The sequence below is a fragment of the Bos grunniens genome, chromosome 16, assembly GCF_055505025.1.
Source record: "Bos grunniens cultivar Pamir isolate PY7600 chromosome 16, Bosgru_T2T1.0, whole genome shotgun sequence".
Lineage (NCBI taxonomy): Eukaryota > Metazoa > Chordata > Mammalia > Artiodactyla > Bovidae > Bos > Bos grunniens.
The window spans coordinates 39,577,430-39,598,529 of NC_141180.1; the positions used below are offsets into that span (position 1 = coordinate 39,577,430).

The following is a 21,100-nucleotide window of genomic DNA, read 5'->3' on the forward strand; positions in this document are numbered from 1 at the left end:
CAGCAAAAACCTTCTTGAAAACAATTCTCTCTCCAGTTACTGTCAGATTTCCCAGTTACTTCTTCTTCTTCTTCTTTTTTTTTTTTTAAACAAAACAAACCCTGGAGAAGGAAATGGCAATCCACTCCAGTATTCTTGCCTGGAGAATCCCATGGACAGAGAAGCCTGGTGGGCTACAGTCCATGGGGTCACAAAAGTCAGATACGACTTAGTGACTAAAGCACCACCACCACCAGTAACAGCTTGCAGACAAGCACGTCCAATAATACTGACTGATCTAAGGGCCTTCTGAATTTCAGCGCTCCACACAGTCCTTCCTTTGAGAAGGAAAAAAAAACTTACTCTTCTTAGTCCTCTCACTACATTATTACTATATCAGCATATTTAAATACTTTATTGAAATATGACTGAAATAAACTACACATATTTAAAGTGGACAGTCTGAGCAGTTTTGACATATACGTACCCAGGAAAGCTTCTGGAGTAGGAAATGGCAACCCACTCCAGTATTCTTGCCTGGGAAATATGACAGGTAGAGGAACCTGGTGGGCTACAGTCCACAGGGCTGCAAAGAGTCGGAGACGACAGACCACGTGAGCACAGGAAAGCATCACATCAATCAAGATGGTGAGCAACCAATCATTCCTGAAAGTGTCATCCTATTTTGTTATAATCCTTGCTTCTTGCCCACTTTGCTCCTAGACAACCACTAATCTACTTCCTGCCACTATAAATTAGTTCACATTTTCCAGAATTTAAATAGAATCATAGAGCATGTTCTTTTTTGGTGTAATCTGGCTTCTTTCATTATGATTTTGAGTTCATCCATATTGCAACATTTATCAGTAGTTGATTTCCATTTTATTTTTGAGAACTATTCTGTTGTAGAATTCCACCATCATTTGTTTATCTATTCACCTATTAATTGATATTTTTGTTGTTTACAATTTTTGGCTATTAAAATACACAGAATGCTGTAAAAAAAAAAAAAAACAACCTTTTGTTTTATACTGGACTATAGCTGATTAACAATGTTGTGAGTTTCAGTTGGACAGCAAAGGACTCAGCCATACATATACATATATCCATTCTCCCCAAAATTGTCCTCCCATCCAGGCTGCCACATAACATCGAGCAGAGTTCCCTGTGCTATACAATAGGTCCTGTTGGTTATCCACTTTAAATATTTCAGAGTGTACATGTCCATCCCCAAACCCCTAACTATCCTTTCTCCCCATCCTTTCCATTGGCAACTGTAAGCTCTCTAAGTTTGTGAGTCTCCTTCTGGTTTGTAAATTCATTTGTATTATTTCTTTTTAGATTCCACATATAAGGGATATCATATGATATTTCTCCTCTGTCTGACTTACTTCACTCAGTATGACAATCTCTAGGTCCATCCACATTGCTATAAATGGCATTATTTCATTCTTTTTAATGGCTGAGTAATATTCCATTATATACATGTACCACATCTTCTTTATCCATTCCTCTGTCGATGGATATTTAGGTTGCTTCCATGTGTTCACCATCATAAACAGTTCCCAGTTACTCTTAACAGCAAAACATTGTTTATTGACAATATAGAAAATGTCTATTGACATTCACTGTCTCCAATTTATCTTCTCCCATTTTCTCTTGAGCTTATTCCATTGAAGCTGTGTCCATCTCATCACTAGAAATCTTAATGGCCAGGTTGTTGCTGACACTAACCCTGATGCTCAATTCACAGAGACTCTCAGGGCTCCTCTCACTTCCTCTGTGGGCAGCATTTGATCCAAGTGACCAGTTCCTTCCATGAAACATGCTCCTTGCCTGCTTCCAGGAGCACACACTCCCTTGGCTTTCCTGTTATCTCAAGGGGTCCTTCTGCCTCCTTCGCTGCTCCCTCCTCGTCTCAACTGTTTGTATCTTCTCCATCTCCCACTCCCTCCCCTGCAAGCCCCACACAGCTTCACGGCTTTAAATACCACAAATGCATCCTGCCAGCTCCCAGAGTTTGAATGGATAAGTGTTTCCTGGGCTCCTACTTCATGGCAGGCTGAAGATGCTCTAGGTACTGGAATACAGCACCTACTAAAGCAAAAGTTTGGGAAGAGAGACAATAAGAAAACACACACACAATACTCCTACAAAGATTAGGAGTATTAGAGTATTAGATGTTTCTTAAGAGCATCTAATCTACTTTTTCTTTGCACCAGTCAGCATTCCAGGATAGAGCTCTTATTCCCACTCATGTTTTTTGAGTACTGCTCTTAAGTACAGGACACCTGGCTCATTAACTGTGGCTGGGCCATAATTAATGGATAGCAGTGTTTTCTAAAACTGGATTCATGCACACATCCAAGCCACATTAAAATTTCAACAGAGAGAGGACTTCCTTGTGGTCTAGTGGTTGAGACTCAGTGTTTTCAGTGTGGGCGGTTTGGGTTCAACCCCCGGTTGGGGAACTAAGATCCCACGTGCTATGTGGTACAGCCAAAATAATATAAAATAAAATAGCCTATTCCCAAACTTTCTTTAAAAATTTCAACTTAAAATCTCTACAAAGTCTTTTTCCTTTCTATCTGAAGAAAATGAAGCTGGTCACAGAGAATAGACAGATGGGGGGTTTCCACTGTCCTGCTAAGGTGGGCAACGGGCAAAGGGACTCATGAAAACTCATAGCCAGTACAGAGACAGGGCCAGACCAGTCTTTTGGAAAGACGTCTCCAGGTGTTGGGGGGAGCGGTAAGTGGAAAGTCGGGCTGTCAGGACTGGGATGCTAACCCTGTCCATGGCTCTCATGTCCTTTGGTTACTGGGAGGTGGGCTGATCCCTCCTAAAGTCCCCTGGTTCTGGCTACGTTGGGAAGATGACTAGGGAAGGGAAGATTGGAAGCAAAGACACCAGGGATGTTCTGGTTGTGTAACAGGGAAGAACAAATCTGATTCCTTAATTGGATCTGTTTCTTTAACTTATTTATTTTATTGCTTTTGCTGTAAGTTGAGAATGTTGCCTACTGAAATATACATGACAGCGCATTCTCAGGCTGTCATCTTTAATGGTATAACTCTTTTCCATTCATATAGAGATAAAAAGTTGCAGAACATAAAATAACATTTGTCTCATTGGAGGTTTATAGGAACATTGTGACAGGACCTACATGGACAGCTGCAAGAACACAGGATTCCCGCACCAAGAGGTTTGCAACAACCAACCATACTCCCTCCCCTTTTAGTATAAAGGAGGCCTGAGCCTGAACTTGGGGAAGACGGTTCTTTGGGACACTAGTCCACCATCTTCTTGGTCTGCTGGCTTTCTGAATAACGTTGCTATTCCTTGCTCCAACAACTTGTCTCTCAATTTATTGGCTTGTTGTGCAATGAACACTATGAGCTTAGTCTGGGTAACTGTTGTTCTCCACCCTCTCCTCCAGTCCTTTTTCCACCCAGCTCTGTATCCTCTTCAGACTGAATCGCCAGACCCTTGCCTTCCAGCTTCCAGCAGGGTTTGCCCTTGTGAAGGCAGTAGCAGGAGCAGAGTGGGAGGACAGCACTGGCCCACTGTATTCCCTCCTCCACACATCTTTCCAGTGGCTTCTAACCGTATCCAGTCCCTCAGCTTGCTTTACGGCGCCACTCCCTCTCTGTCCCCACAGCTCCTCCCCGTGTACTTAGCTAGCTTCCTGGATTTTCTTACTGTTGCCCTCTGCTCTGCCAACTGCCCTTCCCTTAGTGTGCCCATGCCCTGTTCGCTTCCAAGGGGCACCACAGCCCTGACAGCTCTCACTGCACATTTCCCAGGCTTCCGCCATGCAGAAGCCTCCTAAGTTCCCATCCCGGGTTCAGTTTCACTCTCTACACAATGTGGGTAATAACAGGTGATGTGATATGAGAGGCATAAAGGAAAACTCTTCCCACATGTTGCCTCTACTCTCAATACTCCTGACATGGTCACCAAATGTGGGTTTTTTTCCCTCCCCTACACCAAAAAATTCAGTGACACCAGCTGGGTGTGCTACTGTTTAACTCAATTCCGACATTGTCTACAATGGGAAGTAATACTAGAGCTCACAGGTTAAGGGCTCCCTCCTACAAGACTGCCTTACTTTCACATACCAGTCACAGGTTCAGGTGTTACCTGTGCTTAAAAAAATTTTTGTTTTATTATTTACTTATTTTTATTTTTGGCTGCGCTGAGTCTTCGTTGCTGCGTGTGGGCTTTTCTGTAGTTGTGGTGCGTGGGCTTCTTGTTTCAGTGGCTTCTCTCGTTGCAGAGCATGAATTCTAGGTACACGGGCTTCAGTAGCTGTGGCACACGGGCTTAGTTGCCCCAAGGCATGTGGGAATCTTCCTGGATCAAGGACTGAACTGGTGTCCCCTGCACTGACAGGCAAATTCTTAACCACTGGACCATAGGGAAGTCCCCTGGAAGCTTTCTGAATCCATCCTTTTGAGGTTTTATGGAGACTTCCTTAACAGGCATGCTGATTGAATCATTGGTCACTGGTGATTGATTCAACCTCTAGCCCCTCTTCCCAACCCAGAGGTAAGTGGTTGGAATTGAAAGTTCCAGCCCTCTAATCACACGGTTCATTTCCCTGGTAACCAGCCCCCATTCTTGGGGTCTTTCCAAAAGCCACCTACTGACAGAAACTTGGGTGTGACTGCAAGGGATTTGATATGAATAATAAGACACAGGTTTTGCCTTTATGGCTCTGGAGCTTTTTCAGAAGTGAGAACACAAGAACAGTTATTTGAACAAAAGATGCTCCATCACTCTTATCATTTAGGAAATTTCAAAGATTTCTGGAGTTGTGAGCCCAGGATGGAGGATGAAGATCAAATGTATATTTCTTATTATAAATCACAACATCACAGTGGGGAAATTTGAAGCAACTGAAGGCAGCCACCGGCCTGATGATTTAACTGATCAAAATGGGCCACGTGAAGCCCCTCCTGCCTCTTTCTTTTCTTTAACCCAGATGGAACAAGTGCTTTCTCTAAAGTAGGGCCACCGCGGATGGGAGGAAGAATCTTTTGGATTCCTCTCCATCTAGTCTGCATTCAGGCATCGTTGTTAGGGAGCACCTTGATGGACTAGCACAGAAGTCAAGAAGTCCAGAGTTGTGGGTGCTAGAAGTCCACCTTTCCAGGTGTGAATCTCGGTTCTGCCACTTTGTGTAACCTCAGGCAAATTAATAACCTTCTCTGTGCCTCACTCTCCTTACCTCTAAAATGGGGTTAAAATATCTCCATCAGAATAAGGGATTACATGAACTACTATCTATAAAATACATGAGACTATGTCTGGCACATAGTAAGTGCTCAATAAATATTAGTTGTTGTTGTGTGTGTGTGTGTGCTGGGGATGCAACAGAATGCAAGGCAAGGAAGGTTTCTGCTAGAGCTGCCATGCTAGGTGGGGCTATGTGTAGAAATATGCGTGAGTGCTACGCCACTGGTGATTTTAAGAAGAAAAATAAAACAACATGGGAAACAGACAGAAGTAGGGGTGCTGCTAGTTTGCAAGGTGAGTTCAGGAAGGCTTCTCTGAGAAGCTGGTATTTGAGCTGAGGCTTTGGTGAAGGGAGGGACAGCAGCTGCTCCAAGTTCACACAGCAGGTTATAGGTGAAGCTAGGGTGCAATCCCAGGACTCTTTTTAATTACAATATTGTGATGGTTTTTGTTATACATCAACATAAATCAACCATAGGTATACATATGTCCCCTCCCTCTTGAACCCCCTCTCACCTCCCTCCCTGCCCCACCCCTCTAGGTTGTCACAGAGGCTTTGCGTTCCCTGCATCATACAGCCAGCTCCCACTGGCTATCTATTTTACATATAGACTCTTAACCTTTAGGTTTGCCCCAAGCAGCCCCCTGGCTTTCCAGACGCTACTCTACTTTCTGGTTTCTGAATATGGAACTCCAGGCAGGGCAGAGAAGTCCCTGGAGAGAGAGGAAATTCTAAAGAGCTGGTTATCAGGAGTCCCCTAAAGTAAACAAACTGTTTACCCAACTCAACTCCTCAGATGAGTATCAAGCCCAGCCGGCTCAGCGCCTCCTCTGCATGGCACAGATAATGGGTACCTTGCCTATCTCCCAGGGCAATTATAGAGAGAAAATAACTGAAGCTCAGTTTCCCAACTCTCAGGCCAGGCCACACTCAGACCCTTGCCATCATTCAGGAAACAAACCCCAACATCTTCCCCTGACTCCTGAAGCCACCCTCCTGGCCGCACGTCTTGTCCCTAGGGTCCCAAAACTGTCCCACCCTCCCTTCTGCACCCGATCTGGTCTAGATGATCTGGAGGTCAGGTGGGGAGGGGGCTTTATTGGGATGTACTGAGCAGGGCCTCTCAAATCTGCCTACCCCAGAAACCTGCCCCCTTGGACCAATATGCACCCCAGGGTCTAGCCCAGATGGTGATTAGGGGGCACCCCCATCTCCTGCAGTCCTTCACCTGTCACGTGTCTGAAACTTGCAGCTTTGGGGGCCACAGCATGGGTGGGGGACCATGGGAGGTCCTTCCCTGTGGCCAACACAACCCTTTCCCCTCTGCCAGGCCAACCTTTGACCGACCTCTCTGTTCCCTGGATCCCCCATAACAAGCAGAGGGTGGGTGGAGGGTGAGCTGCGGTCCTCATGCAGAAGGTTTCAGGCTGGCAGCAGAGTCCAGCATTGTCCTGTGGTCTCTCTGTGTTATCTTGAGTAAGTTCCTTCCCCTTCCTAATCCTCTGTTTCCCCTTCTGTACAATGTGGGCTTTAGACTAGCTCTATATTTCCAAACTCATCACTTGGGGAGCTGGGTCCTCCTCCAGACTCCCTGAATTTGTATCCCTAGGGGCCAGTTCTTTCCACTAAGACCTCCAGCTAAAACTGTACACCCCTCGATTCCACCTTGCTTCCCTGCATTCTTTCTTTACTGCCTATCACCATCCCACCCCCTGCATGCTTTACGCTGACTTTGGTTTTTGTCTGTGTCTCTTCACCTGCTGGTATGTAATCTCCAGGAGGGCAGGGATATTTATCTATTTATTTGGTTGTGCGGGGTCTGTTACTGCACTCGGGCTTTCTCTAGTTGTGGTGAGCGGGGGGCTACTCTTCATTGCGGCACAAGGGCTTCTCATTGCGGTGATTTTTCTTGTTGCGGAGTATGGGTTCTAGGGCTCCTGGGCTTCAGTAGTGGTGGCACATGGGCTGAGTTGCCCAAGGTGTGTGGAAGCTTCCCTGACCAGGGATTGAACCTCATGTCCTCTGCATTGGCAGGCAGATCGTTAACCACTGGGCAACCAGGGAAGTCCCCACATGCGCTTTGATTTTCTCTTGTGTAAACACTCAGGACTGAGATGGCTGTGTGGTAAATGTATGGTGCGATGGATGACTCTCAGTGACACTGGCTGAAGGAATGGTGTCCTGGCATAAACTCCTCAGGTACAGCCAGGTGTCTCTGGGCTGAAATATCTGGATCCTGAGATAAGTCCTGAGGGGTGCCTTCCTTTCTGCCTTCTGTGGAGTTTGGGGTTTTACACCAAACCTCAGCCTCTGAGGACACCCAGTGTTGAGATTCTGATGGGTTGACCCCACCTCACAGGAACCCAGGCTTTCCTTAGGAGTGAGTCAGCCCACAAGCACCTTCATTAGCTTAGCATCCTGAAGGTTGATAATTATTATGGTGAACAGATACCCGCAAACTTGCCAGCCTGCGTCCTGCATCTTCTGACTTTTTATAAGCCTGAGGTGTTCTTCCTGTCCTTCTGGTGATAATCCAAGATGAGTTGTTCATTTGTTCATTCATTCACGGCACCTTCATTGAATCCTTCCCGTGTTAGGCCAAATCTAGGTACTGAAGAAACATCTGTGAAAAAGACACAATTTCTGTTGTCAGGGAACATTTAGGGTGAGGGAAGAAAAGATGTAGGTCAGTCAGTTCAGTGGCTCAACTCTTTGCTACCCCGTGGACTGCAGCATACCAGGCTTCCCTGTCCATCACCAACTTCCAGAGCTTGCTCAAACTCATGTTCATGGAATCAGTGATGCCATCCAACCATTTCATCCTCTGTCACCCCCTTCTCCTCCCACCTTCAATCTTTCCCAGTATCAGGATCTTTTCCAATGTGTCAGTTCTTTGCATCAAGTGGCTAGAGTACTGAAGATTCAGCTTCAGCATCAGTCCTTCCAATGATATTCAGGACTGATTTCCTTTAAGTATAAACAAGTAAATAAAATAATCTCATTTCAAGCAGCATTAAATTTTGTCAAGATAATATAACAGGATAATGAATGAGGGGAACTTAAGATAGGACATCAGGAAAATCCTCTGAGATGAAATGTTTGAAGCAGAGTGGGCTATATGATTATTCAGAGTCGCCCTGTAGCCGTATACATCTCTTGAGCACTTGAAATGCAGCATTTATATTGTGATGTGCCGTAGTGTAAAATACACACAAGACTTAAAAAACTAATGTCTTTTTTTTTTTGACAGCGGTTCTTTTTGTAAAAAAAAATTATTTATTTATTTTGTTTTACCAGGTCTTAGTTGCAGCATGTGGGATTTTTAGTTGTGGCATGTGACTTAGTTGTGGCATTTGAGATCTAGTTCCCTGACAAGAAATCGAACCCAGAGCCCTTGCACTGGGAGTGCAGCCTTAGCCACTGGACTACCAGGGAAGTCCCCAAAACATCTTAATAATACTTTTCCTGTTAGTTATAGGTTGATCAGTCCTGAATATTCATTGGAAGGACTGATGTTGAGGCTGAAACTCCAATACTTTAGCCACCTGATGCAAAGAACTGACTCATTTTGAAAAGACCCTGATGCTGGGAAAGATTGAAGGTGGGAGGAGAAGGGAACGATAGAGGATGAGGTGGTTGGATGGTATTACTGGCTCAAAGGACATGAGTTTGAGTAAACTCTGGGAACTGGTGATGGACAGGGAGGCCTGGAGTGTTGCAGTCCATGGGGTCTCAAAGAGTCGGACACAACTAAGCAACTGAGCTGAACCGAACAGGTTGAGATGACATGTTGGATTAAATAAAATATATTACTTCACCTTTTAGTTTTCCCTTTAAAAAATGTACCAACTAAGTAAATTTAGTATGCAGTTTAGCATCGAAGAATTGATGCTTTCGAACTGTGGTGCTAGAGAAGACTCTTGAGAGTCCCTTGGACTGCAAGGAGATCAAACCAGTCAATCTTAAAGGAAATCAACCCTGAATACTCACTGCAAGGACTGATGCTGAAGCTGAAGCTCCAATACTTTGGAGCTGATGTGAAAAGCCGACTCATTAGCAAAGACCCGGATACCGGGAAAGATTGAAGGCCAAAGGAGAAGAGGGGTGGCAGAGGATCAGATGGTTGGATGGCATCACTAACTCAATGGACATGAGTTTGAGCAAACTCTGGGAGATAGTGGAGGACAGAGCTGCCTGGCATTCTGCAGTCCATGGGGCTGCAAATAATTGGACACGACTTCACAACTGAACAACGACAACTGCATTATACTCCCACTGGACAGCAATGGTTTCTGTAAAAGCATCCTAAGCAGAGAGATGTGAAATCAAAGGTCCTAAGGCAGGAACTGGAGGATGCTGGGGCAGAGCGGGCCCAGGAAAGAGTAGCAAAAATCGGAGTGGAACAAATTCAGTAGGATCTTGGTTTCAGCTCTCTGAGGAATGGGTTTTACTTTAGGTGTAGTGGGGAAGCAGTTTCAAGCAGGCAAGTGGCAAAGTCTGAAGTACGTTTTAACAGACCCCTGGACTGCTAAGTGCCGAACCGACTGCAGGCCAGTCTGTCCTAAATATTATCATCTCAACCTGTAGCCTTCCCCCGGACTCGGTTTACCCACATGCTGTAAAATGAGGCTGTTATGGCCTTTGTCCCCATTCTGCTCCAGCCCCTGCAAACTCTGGAGGGAGCGGCCGGCGGCGCCTCCTCGATGACTCGGCGCTCGGCTGGCCAGGCGCCGGCGAGTCGCTCGCTCGATTGGTCGGGTCGGGGCAGGCCTGAGTGCGGCCGGCCAGCGCCATTGAGGAGCCGCGGAGAGGAAGCGCCGCGCAGTGCCGGGCTGGGGCGGGCGGTCCGGACACCGACAGGTACGGGCCGAGGCAGGGCGGCGCCGGGCGGCGAGCAGGGCCGGGGGACTCAGGGCGGGCGTGGACCCGCGGTCGGCTGCTCGGGATCTGCTTCAGACCTAGAGGCCCGGGCCTGCCCGCGGGGAGCGCGGCGCGGGGAGCCTGGGGACCCCACCGTCGGGCCCTCCGAGCTCCTCGGTGAAGTCCTGGGGCGTCCGAGCCCCCGACATCCCCGAGCGCCCCGCCCTCATCGGGACCCTCGCTTCCGAGCCTCTGCGGGCACCCTAGCCACACGCTCGGAAGTCCTGAGCTTCTCGGGACTCCGGCGTCCGTGTCCTGGGGAGTGCGAGCCCCCGCCAGACCCTGCATCCTCTCCAGGGTCGGGGAAGCTTGGTGCCCGGGGATGAAGAGGGTGTCAACCCGCGTCTCCCCGCTGGAGCTTTGGTCTCCACACGAGAGCCCAGTGTATGAGCCTCGCTACCTGTTCCTAAGAAGGATCTCCAGTCAGGGTTCTAGAGTGTCTTAACCACCCCCTTCTCCAGCCTTTGGGGTCACGGTCTGGGCTGCGGACATCAGGCCTCAAACCTCTTTGCCCCTCGCCCTCCGGGGTCATGCCCTGGCTGAGCCCCTCCTTCCCGGGGCTTGGGGACACCTGGACCTGTTCCCTCCTGGCTCTATCTGGTACGTGGGGTCTCCGTCCCCTAGAGCAGGGCGTAGGGTTCTGAGCAGAGGGGAGGCGCACGGTCTGGAGGGAGCGTCGCCTCCTGGGTTGTTTCCTTCCTGCGGGGCCTGGCTCCCCGGGCCTGGCTCCCGCCCCTCTCCTGCCGCTGGTCTCCGAGCTCCTTGTGCCGGCAATCCTCCGCCCCGCCGCCTCCGCTCCTGTCGCCAGCCCTTCCTACTTAGGACGCCAGCCGCCCCTCAAGGGAGGGGCCTGGCTCAAGGTCATGGCCAGCTGTCTGCCCGCCGGTGGGCTGAGCACTGATCTCCAGTGTCACCTGCCCCACCAATTAGGGGAGGCCAGGTGGGGGTTAGTGCCAGGCAGCTGCGGAGAAGTCCTGATGGACAGGAGTGTAAGCACTTTGGGATTCTGGCCAGCCTGGGGGCCCTTCCTGACACCGGATTCCTTAAGGGAATCCTTGAAGTGGCCTCAAGCCTGGTTTAGATGCTTAGCAGAGTTAATGGATGCCGTCTGGCTTGGGCCTTAACCTATTGCCCAGGGCGTTTTATAGTGCCTCTCACCCCATCTTCTTTTAATCTGGGCTTTGTCTTCCTCCACCTTCAGGAGAAGTAGATCTTGTGTACAAACTGATAGTTGTTTCCCTTTATTCCTACTCAGAGAGTACTTGTAGTTGGCACTTTAGAGTTTGTTGGCATTTACGGCCAGAATCAATGGCAGTTACTTCAAAAATCAAGAGTACTCCGGCTTTGGCTCTTTGTTTAAGAGTGTTTGGAGTTTGCATAGTAAGACTAGATTAGTCAGATTCATGTTTTGTTTTCAAAGATTTACTCGTTTAAAGTTATAATGAAGTGTTTCCTTTATTCTTATTTTAAGAAATTTGTTCTTGTAATCTCTTCTTTAAATAAATGTACCCCATAATTTTTAGCAGATTCGTAATTTTACATAAAATGTGCTTTACAAAAGATCTTTGGAAAGAAATTAGTGTTCCCAGGTGGCTCAGTAATAAAGAATCTGCCTGCCAGTGAAGGAGACTAAAGAGACTCGGCTTTGATCCCTGAATCAGGAAGATCCCCTGAAGTAGGAAATGGCAGCCCACTCCAGTATTCTGGCCTGGAAAATCTCATGGACAGAGGGGCCTGGTGGGGCTGCAGTCCATGGGGTCACAAAAGAGTCAGACATGACTTAGCAGCTAAACAACAACAAAGCACTTATTTTCTTATATGTTTTTACTGTCATTGTTGACAAATAAGAGTTAATTTAATCTGGAAATGCAGAACACTGTTGACGAATAAAAAACAATTTTTCCTGCAGGTTAACTCTTAAAGAGCTTTGTGTTTGGGGGGTTTTGGTGGGTGGAGGCCTCTCAGTTGGCCTAAGAGTGTCTTCTGGCACTAAGATGAATCACTGGAGGTGGGGCAGAGTGCTTGGAAAGGATTCAGAAAGGGCCAGTTCCAAGTGGGATGCCTGCCACAGCAAACCTGGAGCGGCAGGCTTGGTGGGTTAGTGTCCCACATGCTTGGCTCAGACCAAGATGTGGAGCCCACATCTAACTGGGATCTGCTGCTGCTGCTGCTAAGTTGGTTCAGTCGAGTCTGACTCTTTGCGACCCCATAGATGGCAGCCCACCAGGCTCCGCCGTCCCTGGGATTCTCCAGGCAAGAACACTGGAGTGGGTTGCCGTTTCCTTCTCCAATGCATGAAAGTGAAAAGTGAAAGTGAAGTCACTTAGTTGTGTCCGACTCTTAACAATCCCGTGGACTGCAGCCTACCAGGCTCCTCCGTCCATGGGATTTTCCAGGCAAGAGTACTGGAGTGGGGTGCCATTGCCTTCTCCGAACTGGGATCTACTAGCTGAGAAATCTTGATACCCGTTTAAACTTTTGTGTCTCAAGTTCCCTATGTTAATTTTATGGAATACTAAAAATAATTTATTTTTTGTAATGCTAAGGGACACCAGTCATTATGGTGGACAGTAATAAATCAGTACTGGATGTGAATACTATAGCTGGAACCAGAAGATTTCTGGTGTTTGTAGTTACTGAGTAAGGTATTGTATCAGCATCAGCTGGTGTCCAAATACCAGTAATGCAGTTCTAGGACATTTAAGAACAGTGATAAACCACTGCTGTCTCCCTTCCACTTATATCATTTTACAAATGATCCTGATAAACAAATTTGCAAAATTGATTTCAGGAAGGTTTAAGAGGATCATTGCAGAATATGAAGTTCATTGATACAATCTCTTAGGCCATTTTTCTTTTTTTTGACTGTGTTGGATCTTCGTTGGACTTCTCAGGTGGCACTAGTGGTCAAGAACCCACCTGCCAGTGCAGGAGACATAAGAAACTTGGGTTTGATCCCTGGGTGAGGAAGATCCCCTGGAGGAAGAAATGACAATCCAGTCCGGTGTTCTTGCCTGGAGAATCCCATGGACAGAGGAGCCTGGCAGGCTGCAGTCCGTGGGGTTGCAAAGAGCTGGACATGACTGAGGCAACTTAACACACGTGGGTCTTCATTGCTTTTCTTGGGCTTTCTCTAGTTGTGGGGAGTTGGGGGCTACTCTTCATTGCAGTGTGAGCGCTCCTCCTTGTGGTGGCTTCAGTTGTTGAGCACAGATTCTAGGGTGTGGCAGTTCAGTAGTTGTAGCGCACGGGCTTAGTTGCCCTGAGGCATGTGGGATCTTCCTGGACCAAGGTTTGAACCTGTGTCTTCTGCATTGGCAGACTCCCATCCAGTGTGCCACCCGGGAAGTCCCTCTTGAGCCATTTTTGACAGGGTTTCTCATCCTTGGTACTGTTGGCATATTGGGCTGGATAATTCTTTGCTGTGAAGGGCTATCTTGTGCATTGTGGGGAGTTCAGCAACTTCCATGGTCCATCTCCTCTCACAGGGTACCAGTGGCAAAATTCCAGCCCCGCCCCCGCCCCCTGCCCCAGCCCCCAGTCATAATATTCAGAAATATCTCTAGATGTTGCCAGGTCACATGTGGATAGAACCTCTGATCAGGACAGCCTAATGCCCAGGTCAGTCACCAAAAGCAATCAGTTTAATGATCAGTTACATCAAAAAGATGCACAACTTTGAATTGTAGGTAATTTTTGGTTAATTTATAAGTGACCATTCTTTGCAGCTGCATCAGTATGTAATGTATTGGTTTGGCCCTCCATTTCCTAGTGGTGGCATCTTAACAATGCTTCCCATCCATCATTCTTTTTTTTATATTGAAGTTAGTTTCAGGTGTGCAGCAAAGTGATTCAGTTCTAAATATATATATTTCAGGTTTATTTTCCTTTATAGGTTATTATACAATATCGAATATTGTTCCCTATGTTACACAGTAGATCATTGTTGTTTAAATCTATTTTATATATAGTAGTGTGTGTCTGCTAATCCCATACTCCTAATTTATCCCTCCCTTCTTCCCCCTTTAGTAACTGTAAGTTTATTTTATATGTCTGTGAGTCTGTTTCTGTTGTATATATAGATTCATTTGTATTATTTTTTTAGATTTCACATATAAATGATATCATATAGTATTTGTGTTTCTTTGTCTGACTTCACCTAGTTTGATATTCTCTAGGTCCATGCATGTTGCTGCAAATAGCAATATTTTCCTTCTTTTTAAAAAATATTTATTCATTTGGCTTCATCATGTTTTATGGCACATGGCGTCTCCATTGTGTTGTTCGGGGTCTCTTGTTGAGACATGTGGACTTTGTAGTTGTGGTGTATGGGCTCAGTAGTTGTGGCTTGGGGACTCCAGAGCACGTGGGCTTCAGCAGTTGTAGCATGTGGGCTTAATTGCTCTGAGGAATGTGGGGTCTTAGTTCCCTGACCAGGAATTGAACCTGGGTCCCCTGCATTGCTTAACCTCTAGACCACCAGAGAAGTCCCTTTCCTTCTTTTCTTTATGGCTGAGTAGTATTCCATTGTATATGTAAACCACACCTTCTTTATCCAGTCATCTGTTGACAATACTTGCGTTGCTTTCATCTCTTGGCTATTGTAAATGGTGGTGCTGTGAACATTCACCCCATCTTTTCTTAAATCTGTGCTTTGTATCCATCTACTTTCAGGACAGATAGAGTAGGATATCATCTTGGAAAAATTGTTTGGTTTTTCTGTTCATTTCTTTTTTTTTTTTTTCTTCTTCCATAGATTCTTCTGTGACCATGAGAGAGAGAAATAAAGAATAATCCATGAGTTTTAAACACCTTGTCTTGAGGATATAGTCATGTTGGAAGGTCTTGTAGCCTGGGTTCTTAATACCTACCTGGGGAAATATGTCAATAACCTGAACACTGACCAGCTCTCCGTCGCGCTTTTGAAAGGTAAGTGAGTATATGTGTCTCTTTTTGGTGAACTGTGCTTTGCAGATTGGATATCTATTTTTTATATTCTTTTTATTGTATTGAGAATAATAAACCTTAATGGCCAGACAGCTTTGTTACAAATATGTGCAAAAGAAAATAATGTTCCCCCATAGGACACCGATTATTATTATTATAGAGTAACTTAAGTAGGTAGCTGTATTGTCATAGAGTTTAGGGAAATATTACATAATAATAATAATTTTAAAAAGACCATACTACTGGTGACTATGCTTTGCCCCAGTTAATGTTTTTAGTTTTATAGGGCTTTATGGAAGCAGCCAGGATGTAGTGACAGTGGTACTTCAGCTTCAAATCCTGCTGTTACTTGTTAGCTATATGAACAAGTCATTGCAGTTCTGAGCCTCAGTTTCTTTCGATTAGTGGGCAGTATACCTCTATGGGTTGCTGTAAGGATCAAGTGGAGTGGCCTTTGAAGCTCCTTTCCTGCTGGTGTGTAATAGATACCCACATGTTACTGTAGGGTCTTCCGACAGAGTTTATGGGATCTGTCTTGCTGACTAGTAAAATACCTAAAGCTTGAGACATTTTCACCTTGACAAGGCTATACTTCCTAAATACAGCCCAGTGGTTTGATGAGGGGATTGGGAAATCCTTCCTTGCCTTAAGTTCTCTTTGCTCAACTCAAAGTGGAACCCTGTAACACGTCTAGGAAAAGAAAGAAGATCAAATCAGTTTGCAAACATGTAGAATCTTAGAAAGGGGAAAGGGGGCCTCAAACATAGTGGAAACCTCCTGGGCTTCCTTGGGAGTGTGAGTTTTGGCAAGTGTACTGGGGCAGGTTAGGGAGGCTGGCCATGAAGCAGATGTGCGGACAGCCTGAGCACAGGTGCAGTGATTTACTGTTCCCAGAAGCAGCATTCTCCGGGATTTCCTGACCCACCCAAGCCAGGGGAAGGGTCACGGCAGTGATAGGCCACAGGGAGCTCGCAGGGTTGCACCTCCCTGCTCCCTTCCTTTCATTGGAAACAGCAGTGGCTTCTTTTCTCTTCTTTTTTTTTCCTCTGCACTTTCCTGGACGGGAGCTTCTTGATGGGAAGTGAAAGTGACCTGTTGCCCAGGAAAGGGCTGTGTTTAAAGTATAATAGTAGTGTCGAGTTTATATCTTTGGTCACGTATTGAAGTTCTCAGACACACTGTGAAGCTAACGGGATGAACGGAGGGTAGGTTACTGGGCCCAGAAGGAGCCCTGCAAACCACAACATTGCTGACAACAGAGCTGGCTTTCTCAAGAGGGATGTGGTAAGAAGGATGTTTGCTAAAGAAATTAATGAATAGAAATTGGTACCTGATCAGTTATGGCGTCTCCACTGATAATAGACTTTGAACCTCAGCAATTTTATTTATTTATTTTTTAAAGTTATTATTCCTTATTTATTTTGGCTGTGCCAGGTATTAGTTGCAGCATATGAGCTCTTAGTTGTGGCATGTGGGATCTAGTTCCCTGACTAGGGATTGAACCCGGGCCCCCTGCATTGGGAGCATGGAGTCTTAGCCCCTGGACCACCAGGCAAGTCCCTGAAATGGATTCAGCCTGCATGTGGACTGTGCATGAAAGGGTGCTTGACCAAGTAGCTAGGTGTACACTGGGTGGGGAGGGGGGCAGCCTCAGTGGATCACCTGGTCTCTGTGATCTCTGGACTAGGTCCTAGCACCCCTCCATCCTGATTCTGACTCTGTTCTGACTCTGATTCAAGGACTCTGACTTCCATGAGATGTGGGGGATGGGATGGAGCTGGGCTGGGCTGGACTCTAACCCACTGCCTTCTAGTATACAGAGCGGACATACTTGTCCTGCAGGAATGTCCACCTTAATCCCACACAGCGCCTTCCACAATGGATAGATCTCCCATTTATCCTTTTGCCAAGCAAGCTGCTACATTTGACATCCATCTGTCTTTGTTTCATTTTTTTTTTTTTAATTAAAAAAAATCCAGACCATAAGACACACCCACTACCCAGAATTGACCAATGTTAACAACCAGGTCCACCCTCCTTCTCTCTGACCTTCGATCCTAACATTTGACCTTCTGTCCTCCTGGCTGGTCCTGAACATGCAAAACACCTGGATCACTTTTCCTCCGGATGCCTGTGTGACTCTGCCCTCACTCTGGTCCAGTCTGCTCAAATGCCACCTCCTCAGAGATGCTTCTCTGACCCTCCTAGCTAAAGTTGCATTTTTTAAGAAATTTTTTAATTTGCTTATTTGGCTGTGCTGGATCTTATTTGTGTCATGCAGAATGTTCTGTCCTCATTGCGCCAGGCAAAATCTTTAGTTGCAGTATGTGGGATCTAGTTCCCAGACCAAGGATTGAGTGCGGGCCCCCTGCATTGGAAACTCGGAGTCTCAACCACAGACCATCAGGGAAGTCCCTCTAATCTCAGCAATTTCAGACAGAATATATCTTGTAAGGACAATTGTGGGTATCTTTGAAGCTTTCTGCCCCTTTTCTGTGCCTATCTTTTCTTAAAGAGTGTTCTCTATGGCTTTTAACAAGCCTACGGAGTTTGAGGAATGTGTCTCTGCAGAATAGAAACATGCTTTTTCTTTTGTAACTGATGTAGTTACTCTATGTTTATGGATCTGGAGCTTGCCATGGTGCTTGGCTGAAAAGTTTTAGAGCATCACAGTGCACTGAGAGAATGGCTTTGTAAAGGAGTTGAAAACTTTTTTGTTGATCTTGATGACATGATTAAGGAGGGTTTGGGGGCAGAGAATATGAGAGAAGAATGAGAGTGTTATTTCAGTTTGTCTAGAGATATTTACCCGACCAGTAGTGCTGAAGATCATGATCATCAGATCATGAACTCCTTATTGCCAAATTCAGACTTAAATTGAAGAAAGTGGGGAAAACCACTAGACCATTCATGTATGACCTAAATCAAATCCCTTATGATTATACAGTAGAAGTGAGAAATAGATTTCAGGGACTAGATCTGATAGACAGAGTGCCTGATGAACTATGGACTGAGGTTCGTGACATTGTACAGGAGACAGGGATCAGGACCATCTCCAAGAAAAAGAAATGCAAAAAAGCAGAATGGCTGTCTGAGGAGGCCTTACAAATAGCTATGAAAAGAAGAGAAGTGAAAAGCAAAGGAGAAAAGGAAAATACCCATTTGAATGCAGAGTTCCAAAGAATAGCAAGGAGAGATAAGAAAGCCTTCCTCAGTGATCAATGCAAAGAAATAGAGGAAAACAATAGAATGGGAAAGACTAGAGACCTCTTCAAGAAAATTAGAGATTCCAAGGGAACATTTCATGCAAAGATGGGTTTATTAATAAAGGAAAGAAATGGTATGGACCTAACAGAAGCAGAAGATATTAAGAAGAGGTGGCAAGAATACACTCAAGAACTGTACAAAAAAGATCTTCACAACCCAGTTAATCACGATGGTGTGATTATTCACTTAGAACCAGACATCCTGGAATGTGCAGTCAAGTGGGCCTTAGGAAGCTTCACTACGAACAAAGCTAGTAGAAGTGATGGAATCCCAGTTGAGCTATTTCAAATCCTGAAAGATGATGCTGTGAAAGTGCTGCACTCATATGTCAGCAAATTTGGAAAACTCAGCAGTGGCCACAGGACTGGAAAAAGGTCAGTTTTCATTCCAATCCCAAAGAAAGGAAATGCCAAAGAATGCTCAAACTACCGCACAATTGCACTCACCTCATACACTAGTAAAGTAATGCTCAAAATTCTTCAGGCCAGGCTTCAGTAATACGTGAACCGTGAACTTCCTGATGTTCAAGCTTGTTTTAGAAAAGGCAGAGGAACCAGAGATCAAATTGCCAACATCCGCTGGATCATGGAAAAAGCAAGAGAGTTCCAGAAAAACATCTATTTCTGCTTTATTGACTATGTCAAAGCCTTTGACTGTGTGGATCACAACAAACTGTGGAAAATTCTTCAAGAGATGGGAATACCAGACCACCTGACCTGCTTCTTTAGAAATCTGTATGCAGGTCAGGAAGCAACAGTTAGAACTGGACATGGAACAACAGACTGGTTCCAAATAGGAAAAGCAGTATGTCAAGGCTGTGTATTGTCACCCTGCTTATTTAACTTATATCCAGAGTACATCATGAGAAATGCTGGGCTGGAAGAAGCACAAGCTGGTATCACAATTGCTGGGAGAAATGTCAGTAACCTCAGATATGCAGATAACACCACTGTTATTGCAGAAAGCAGAGAAGAACTAAAGAGCCTGTTGATGAAAGTGAAAGAGGAGAGTGAAAAAGTTGGCCTAAAGCTCAACATTGAGAAAACTAAGGTCCCATCACTTCATGGAAAATAGATGGGGAAACAGTGGCAGACTTTATTTTTTTGGGCTCGAAAATCACTGCAGATGGTGATTGCAGCCATGAAATTAAAAAGAGGCTTACTCCTTGGAAGGAAAGTTATGACCAACCTGCTGCTGCCAAGTCACTTCAGTCATGTCCAACTCTGTGCGACCCCATGACGGCAGCCCATCAGGCTCCGCCGTCCCTGGGATTCTCCAGGCAAGAACACTGGAGTGGGTTGCCATTTCCTTCTCCAGTGCATGAGGGTTGCCATTTCCTTCTCCAGTGCATGAAAATGAAAAGTGAAAGTGAAGTCACTCAGTCATGTCCAACTCTTAGTGACCCCATGGACTGGAGCCCAGCAGGCTCCTCTGTACATGGGATTTTCCAGGCAAGAGTACGGAGTGAGGTGCCATTGCCTTCTCCTAGATAGCATATTAAAAAGCAGAGATATTACTTTGCCGACAAAGGTCCGTCTAGTCAAAGCTATGGTTTTTCCAGTGGTCATGTATGGATGTGAGAGTTGGACTAAAAAGAAAGCTGAGTGCTGAAGAATTGATGCTTTTGAACTGTAGTATTGGAGAAGACCCTTTAGAGTCCCTTGGACAGCAAGGAGATCCAACCAGTTCATCCCAAAGGAAATCAGTCCTGAATATTCATTGGAAGAACTGATGTTGAAGCTGAAACTCTGGCCACCTGATGCGAAGAACTGACTCATTTGAAAAGATCCTGATGCTGGGAAAGATTGAAGGCAGGAGGAGAAGGGGACGAGAGAGGATGAGATGGTTGGATGGCATCACCAACTCAATGGACATGAGTTTGAGTAAACTCCAGGAGTTGGTGATGGACAGGGAGGCCTGACGTGCTGCAGACCATGGGGTCGCAAAGAGTTGGACACGACTGAGCAACTGAATTGAACTGAGAGATATTTACAGTACTTTGGGAGATGCAAAGGAGACTGAAATAGTTGTCAAGCGTATGAATTTTGTAGTCAGACTGGGTTTGAATCCCAGTTCCTTCACTTAGACCAATAACTTGGGCAAATTACTCAAATTCTTTTTTTCTTCTTCCACTTTTACTGAGAAATAATTGGTACAGAGTCCTGTATAAGGTTAAGGTGTACAGTATAATGATTTGACTTATACACATCATGAAATGATCATCAGTAAGTTTAGTGAACATGGATCATCTCATTTAGATATAAAATTAAAGAAATAAACCTTTTTTCTTGTGATGAGAGCTCCTAGATTCAATTTTGATATACAACATATACATTAACTCTTATTGTGTTATACCTTACATCCCTAGCACTAAATTACTCAAATTCTTAATGCTTCAGTCTCCCTTTCTGCAAATTGGAGAGAATATTCCCTGTCTCATGCAGTTCTAAGGACTGAACCCATTAATGTGGGTCAAAGAGCTAGAACTACTCTTGGCATTCAGTGGGCCCTAAGTCAGTGTTAGTTATCATCACCGTTTGAGCATCAGCATTATGACTGGCTGGTGCATTGGACTTCAAGGATAGACTGTGCACACATGCTCAAAGCAATAAAAATGCAAAATAGCATAGGAGAAGTTGAAGAACAGAGACAGCCCTTGTATAATATTGCATTTGTTCAGTCATTCAACAAACACTGAGCACCTGCTTTGGGTAAGACTCTGTAGTATGGAATGACACAAAACGG

The 21,100-nt window shown here is 45.4% G+C and overlaps 2 protein-coding genes across 9 annotated transcripts in view; one reads left to right on the forward strand and one right to left on the reverse strand.

Moving 5' to 3' along the window:
• Nucleotides 1-5,610: 5,610 nt before the first annotated feature.
• On the reverse strand, nt 5,611-10,935 carry LOC147356671 (uncharacterized). Its single transcript, XM_086344607.1, has 2 exons — nt 9,835-10,935; nt 5,611-7,844 (listed from the first exon to the last, which is right to left on the reverse strand). The coding sequence occupies exon 1, from the start codon at nt 10,427-10,429 to the stop codon at nt 9,854-9,856; it is 576 nt and encodes a 191-aa protein (XP_086200733.1). The 5' UTR covers nt 10,430-10,935; the 3' UTR covers nt 5,611-7,844; nt 9,835-9,853.
• VPS13D (vacuolar protein sorting 13 homolog D) overlaps nt 9,945-21,100 on the forward strand; it is a 275,671-nt gene continuing 264,515 nt past the window's right edge. For 7 of the 8 annotated variants that reach the window (XR_015143441.1, XR_015143438.1, XR_015143440.1 and 4 more), the window contains exons 1-2: nt 9,945-10,081; nt 14,898-15,070. Coding sequence is in view for 4 of the 8 variants with exons in the window: in XM_086344602.1 (XP_086200728.1) it covers nt 14,974-15,070 (97 nt within the window). In the remaining 4 variants the exon portion in view is untranslated. Of the gene's footprint in view, nt 10,082-13,035; nt 13,244-14,897; nt 15,071-21,100 lie in introns of all 8 variants that reach the window. The other variant, XM_086344603.1, reaches the window with a different exon arrangement.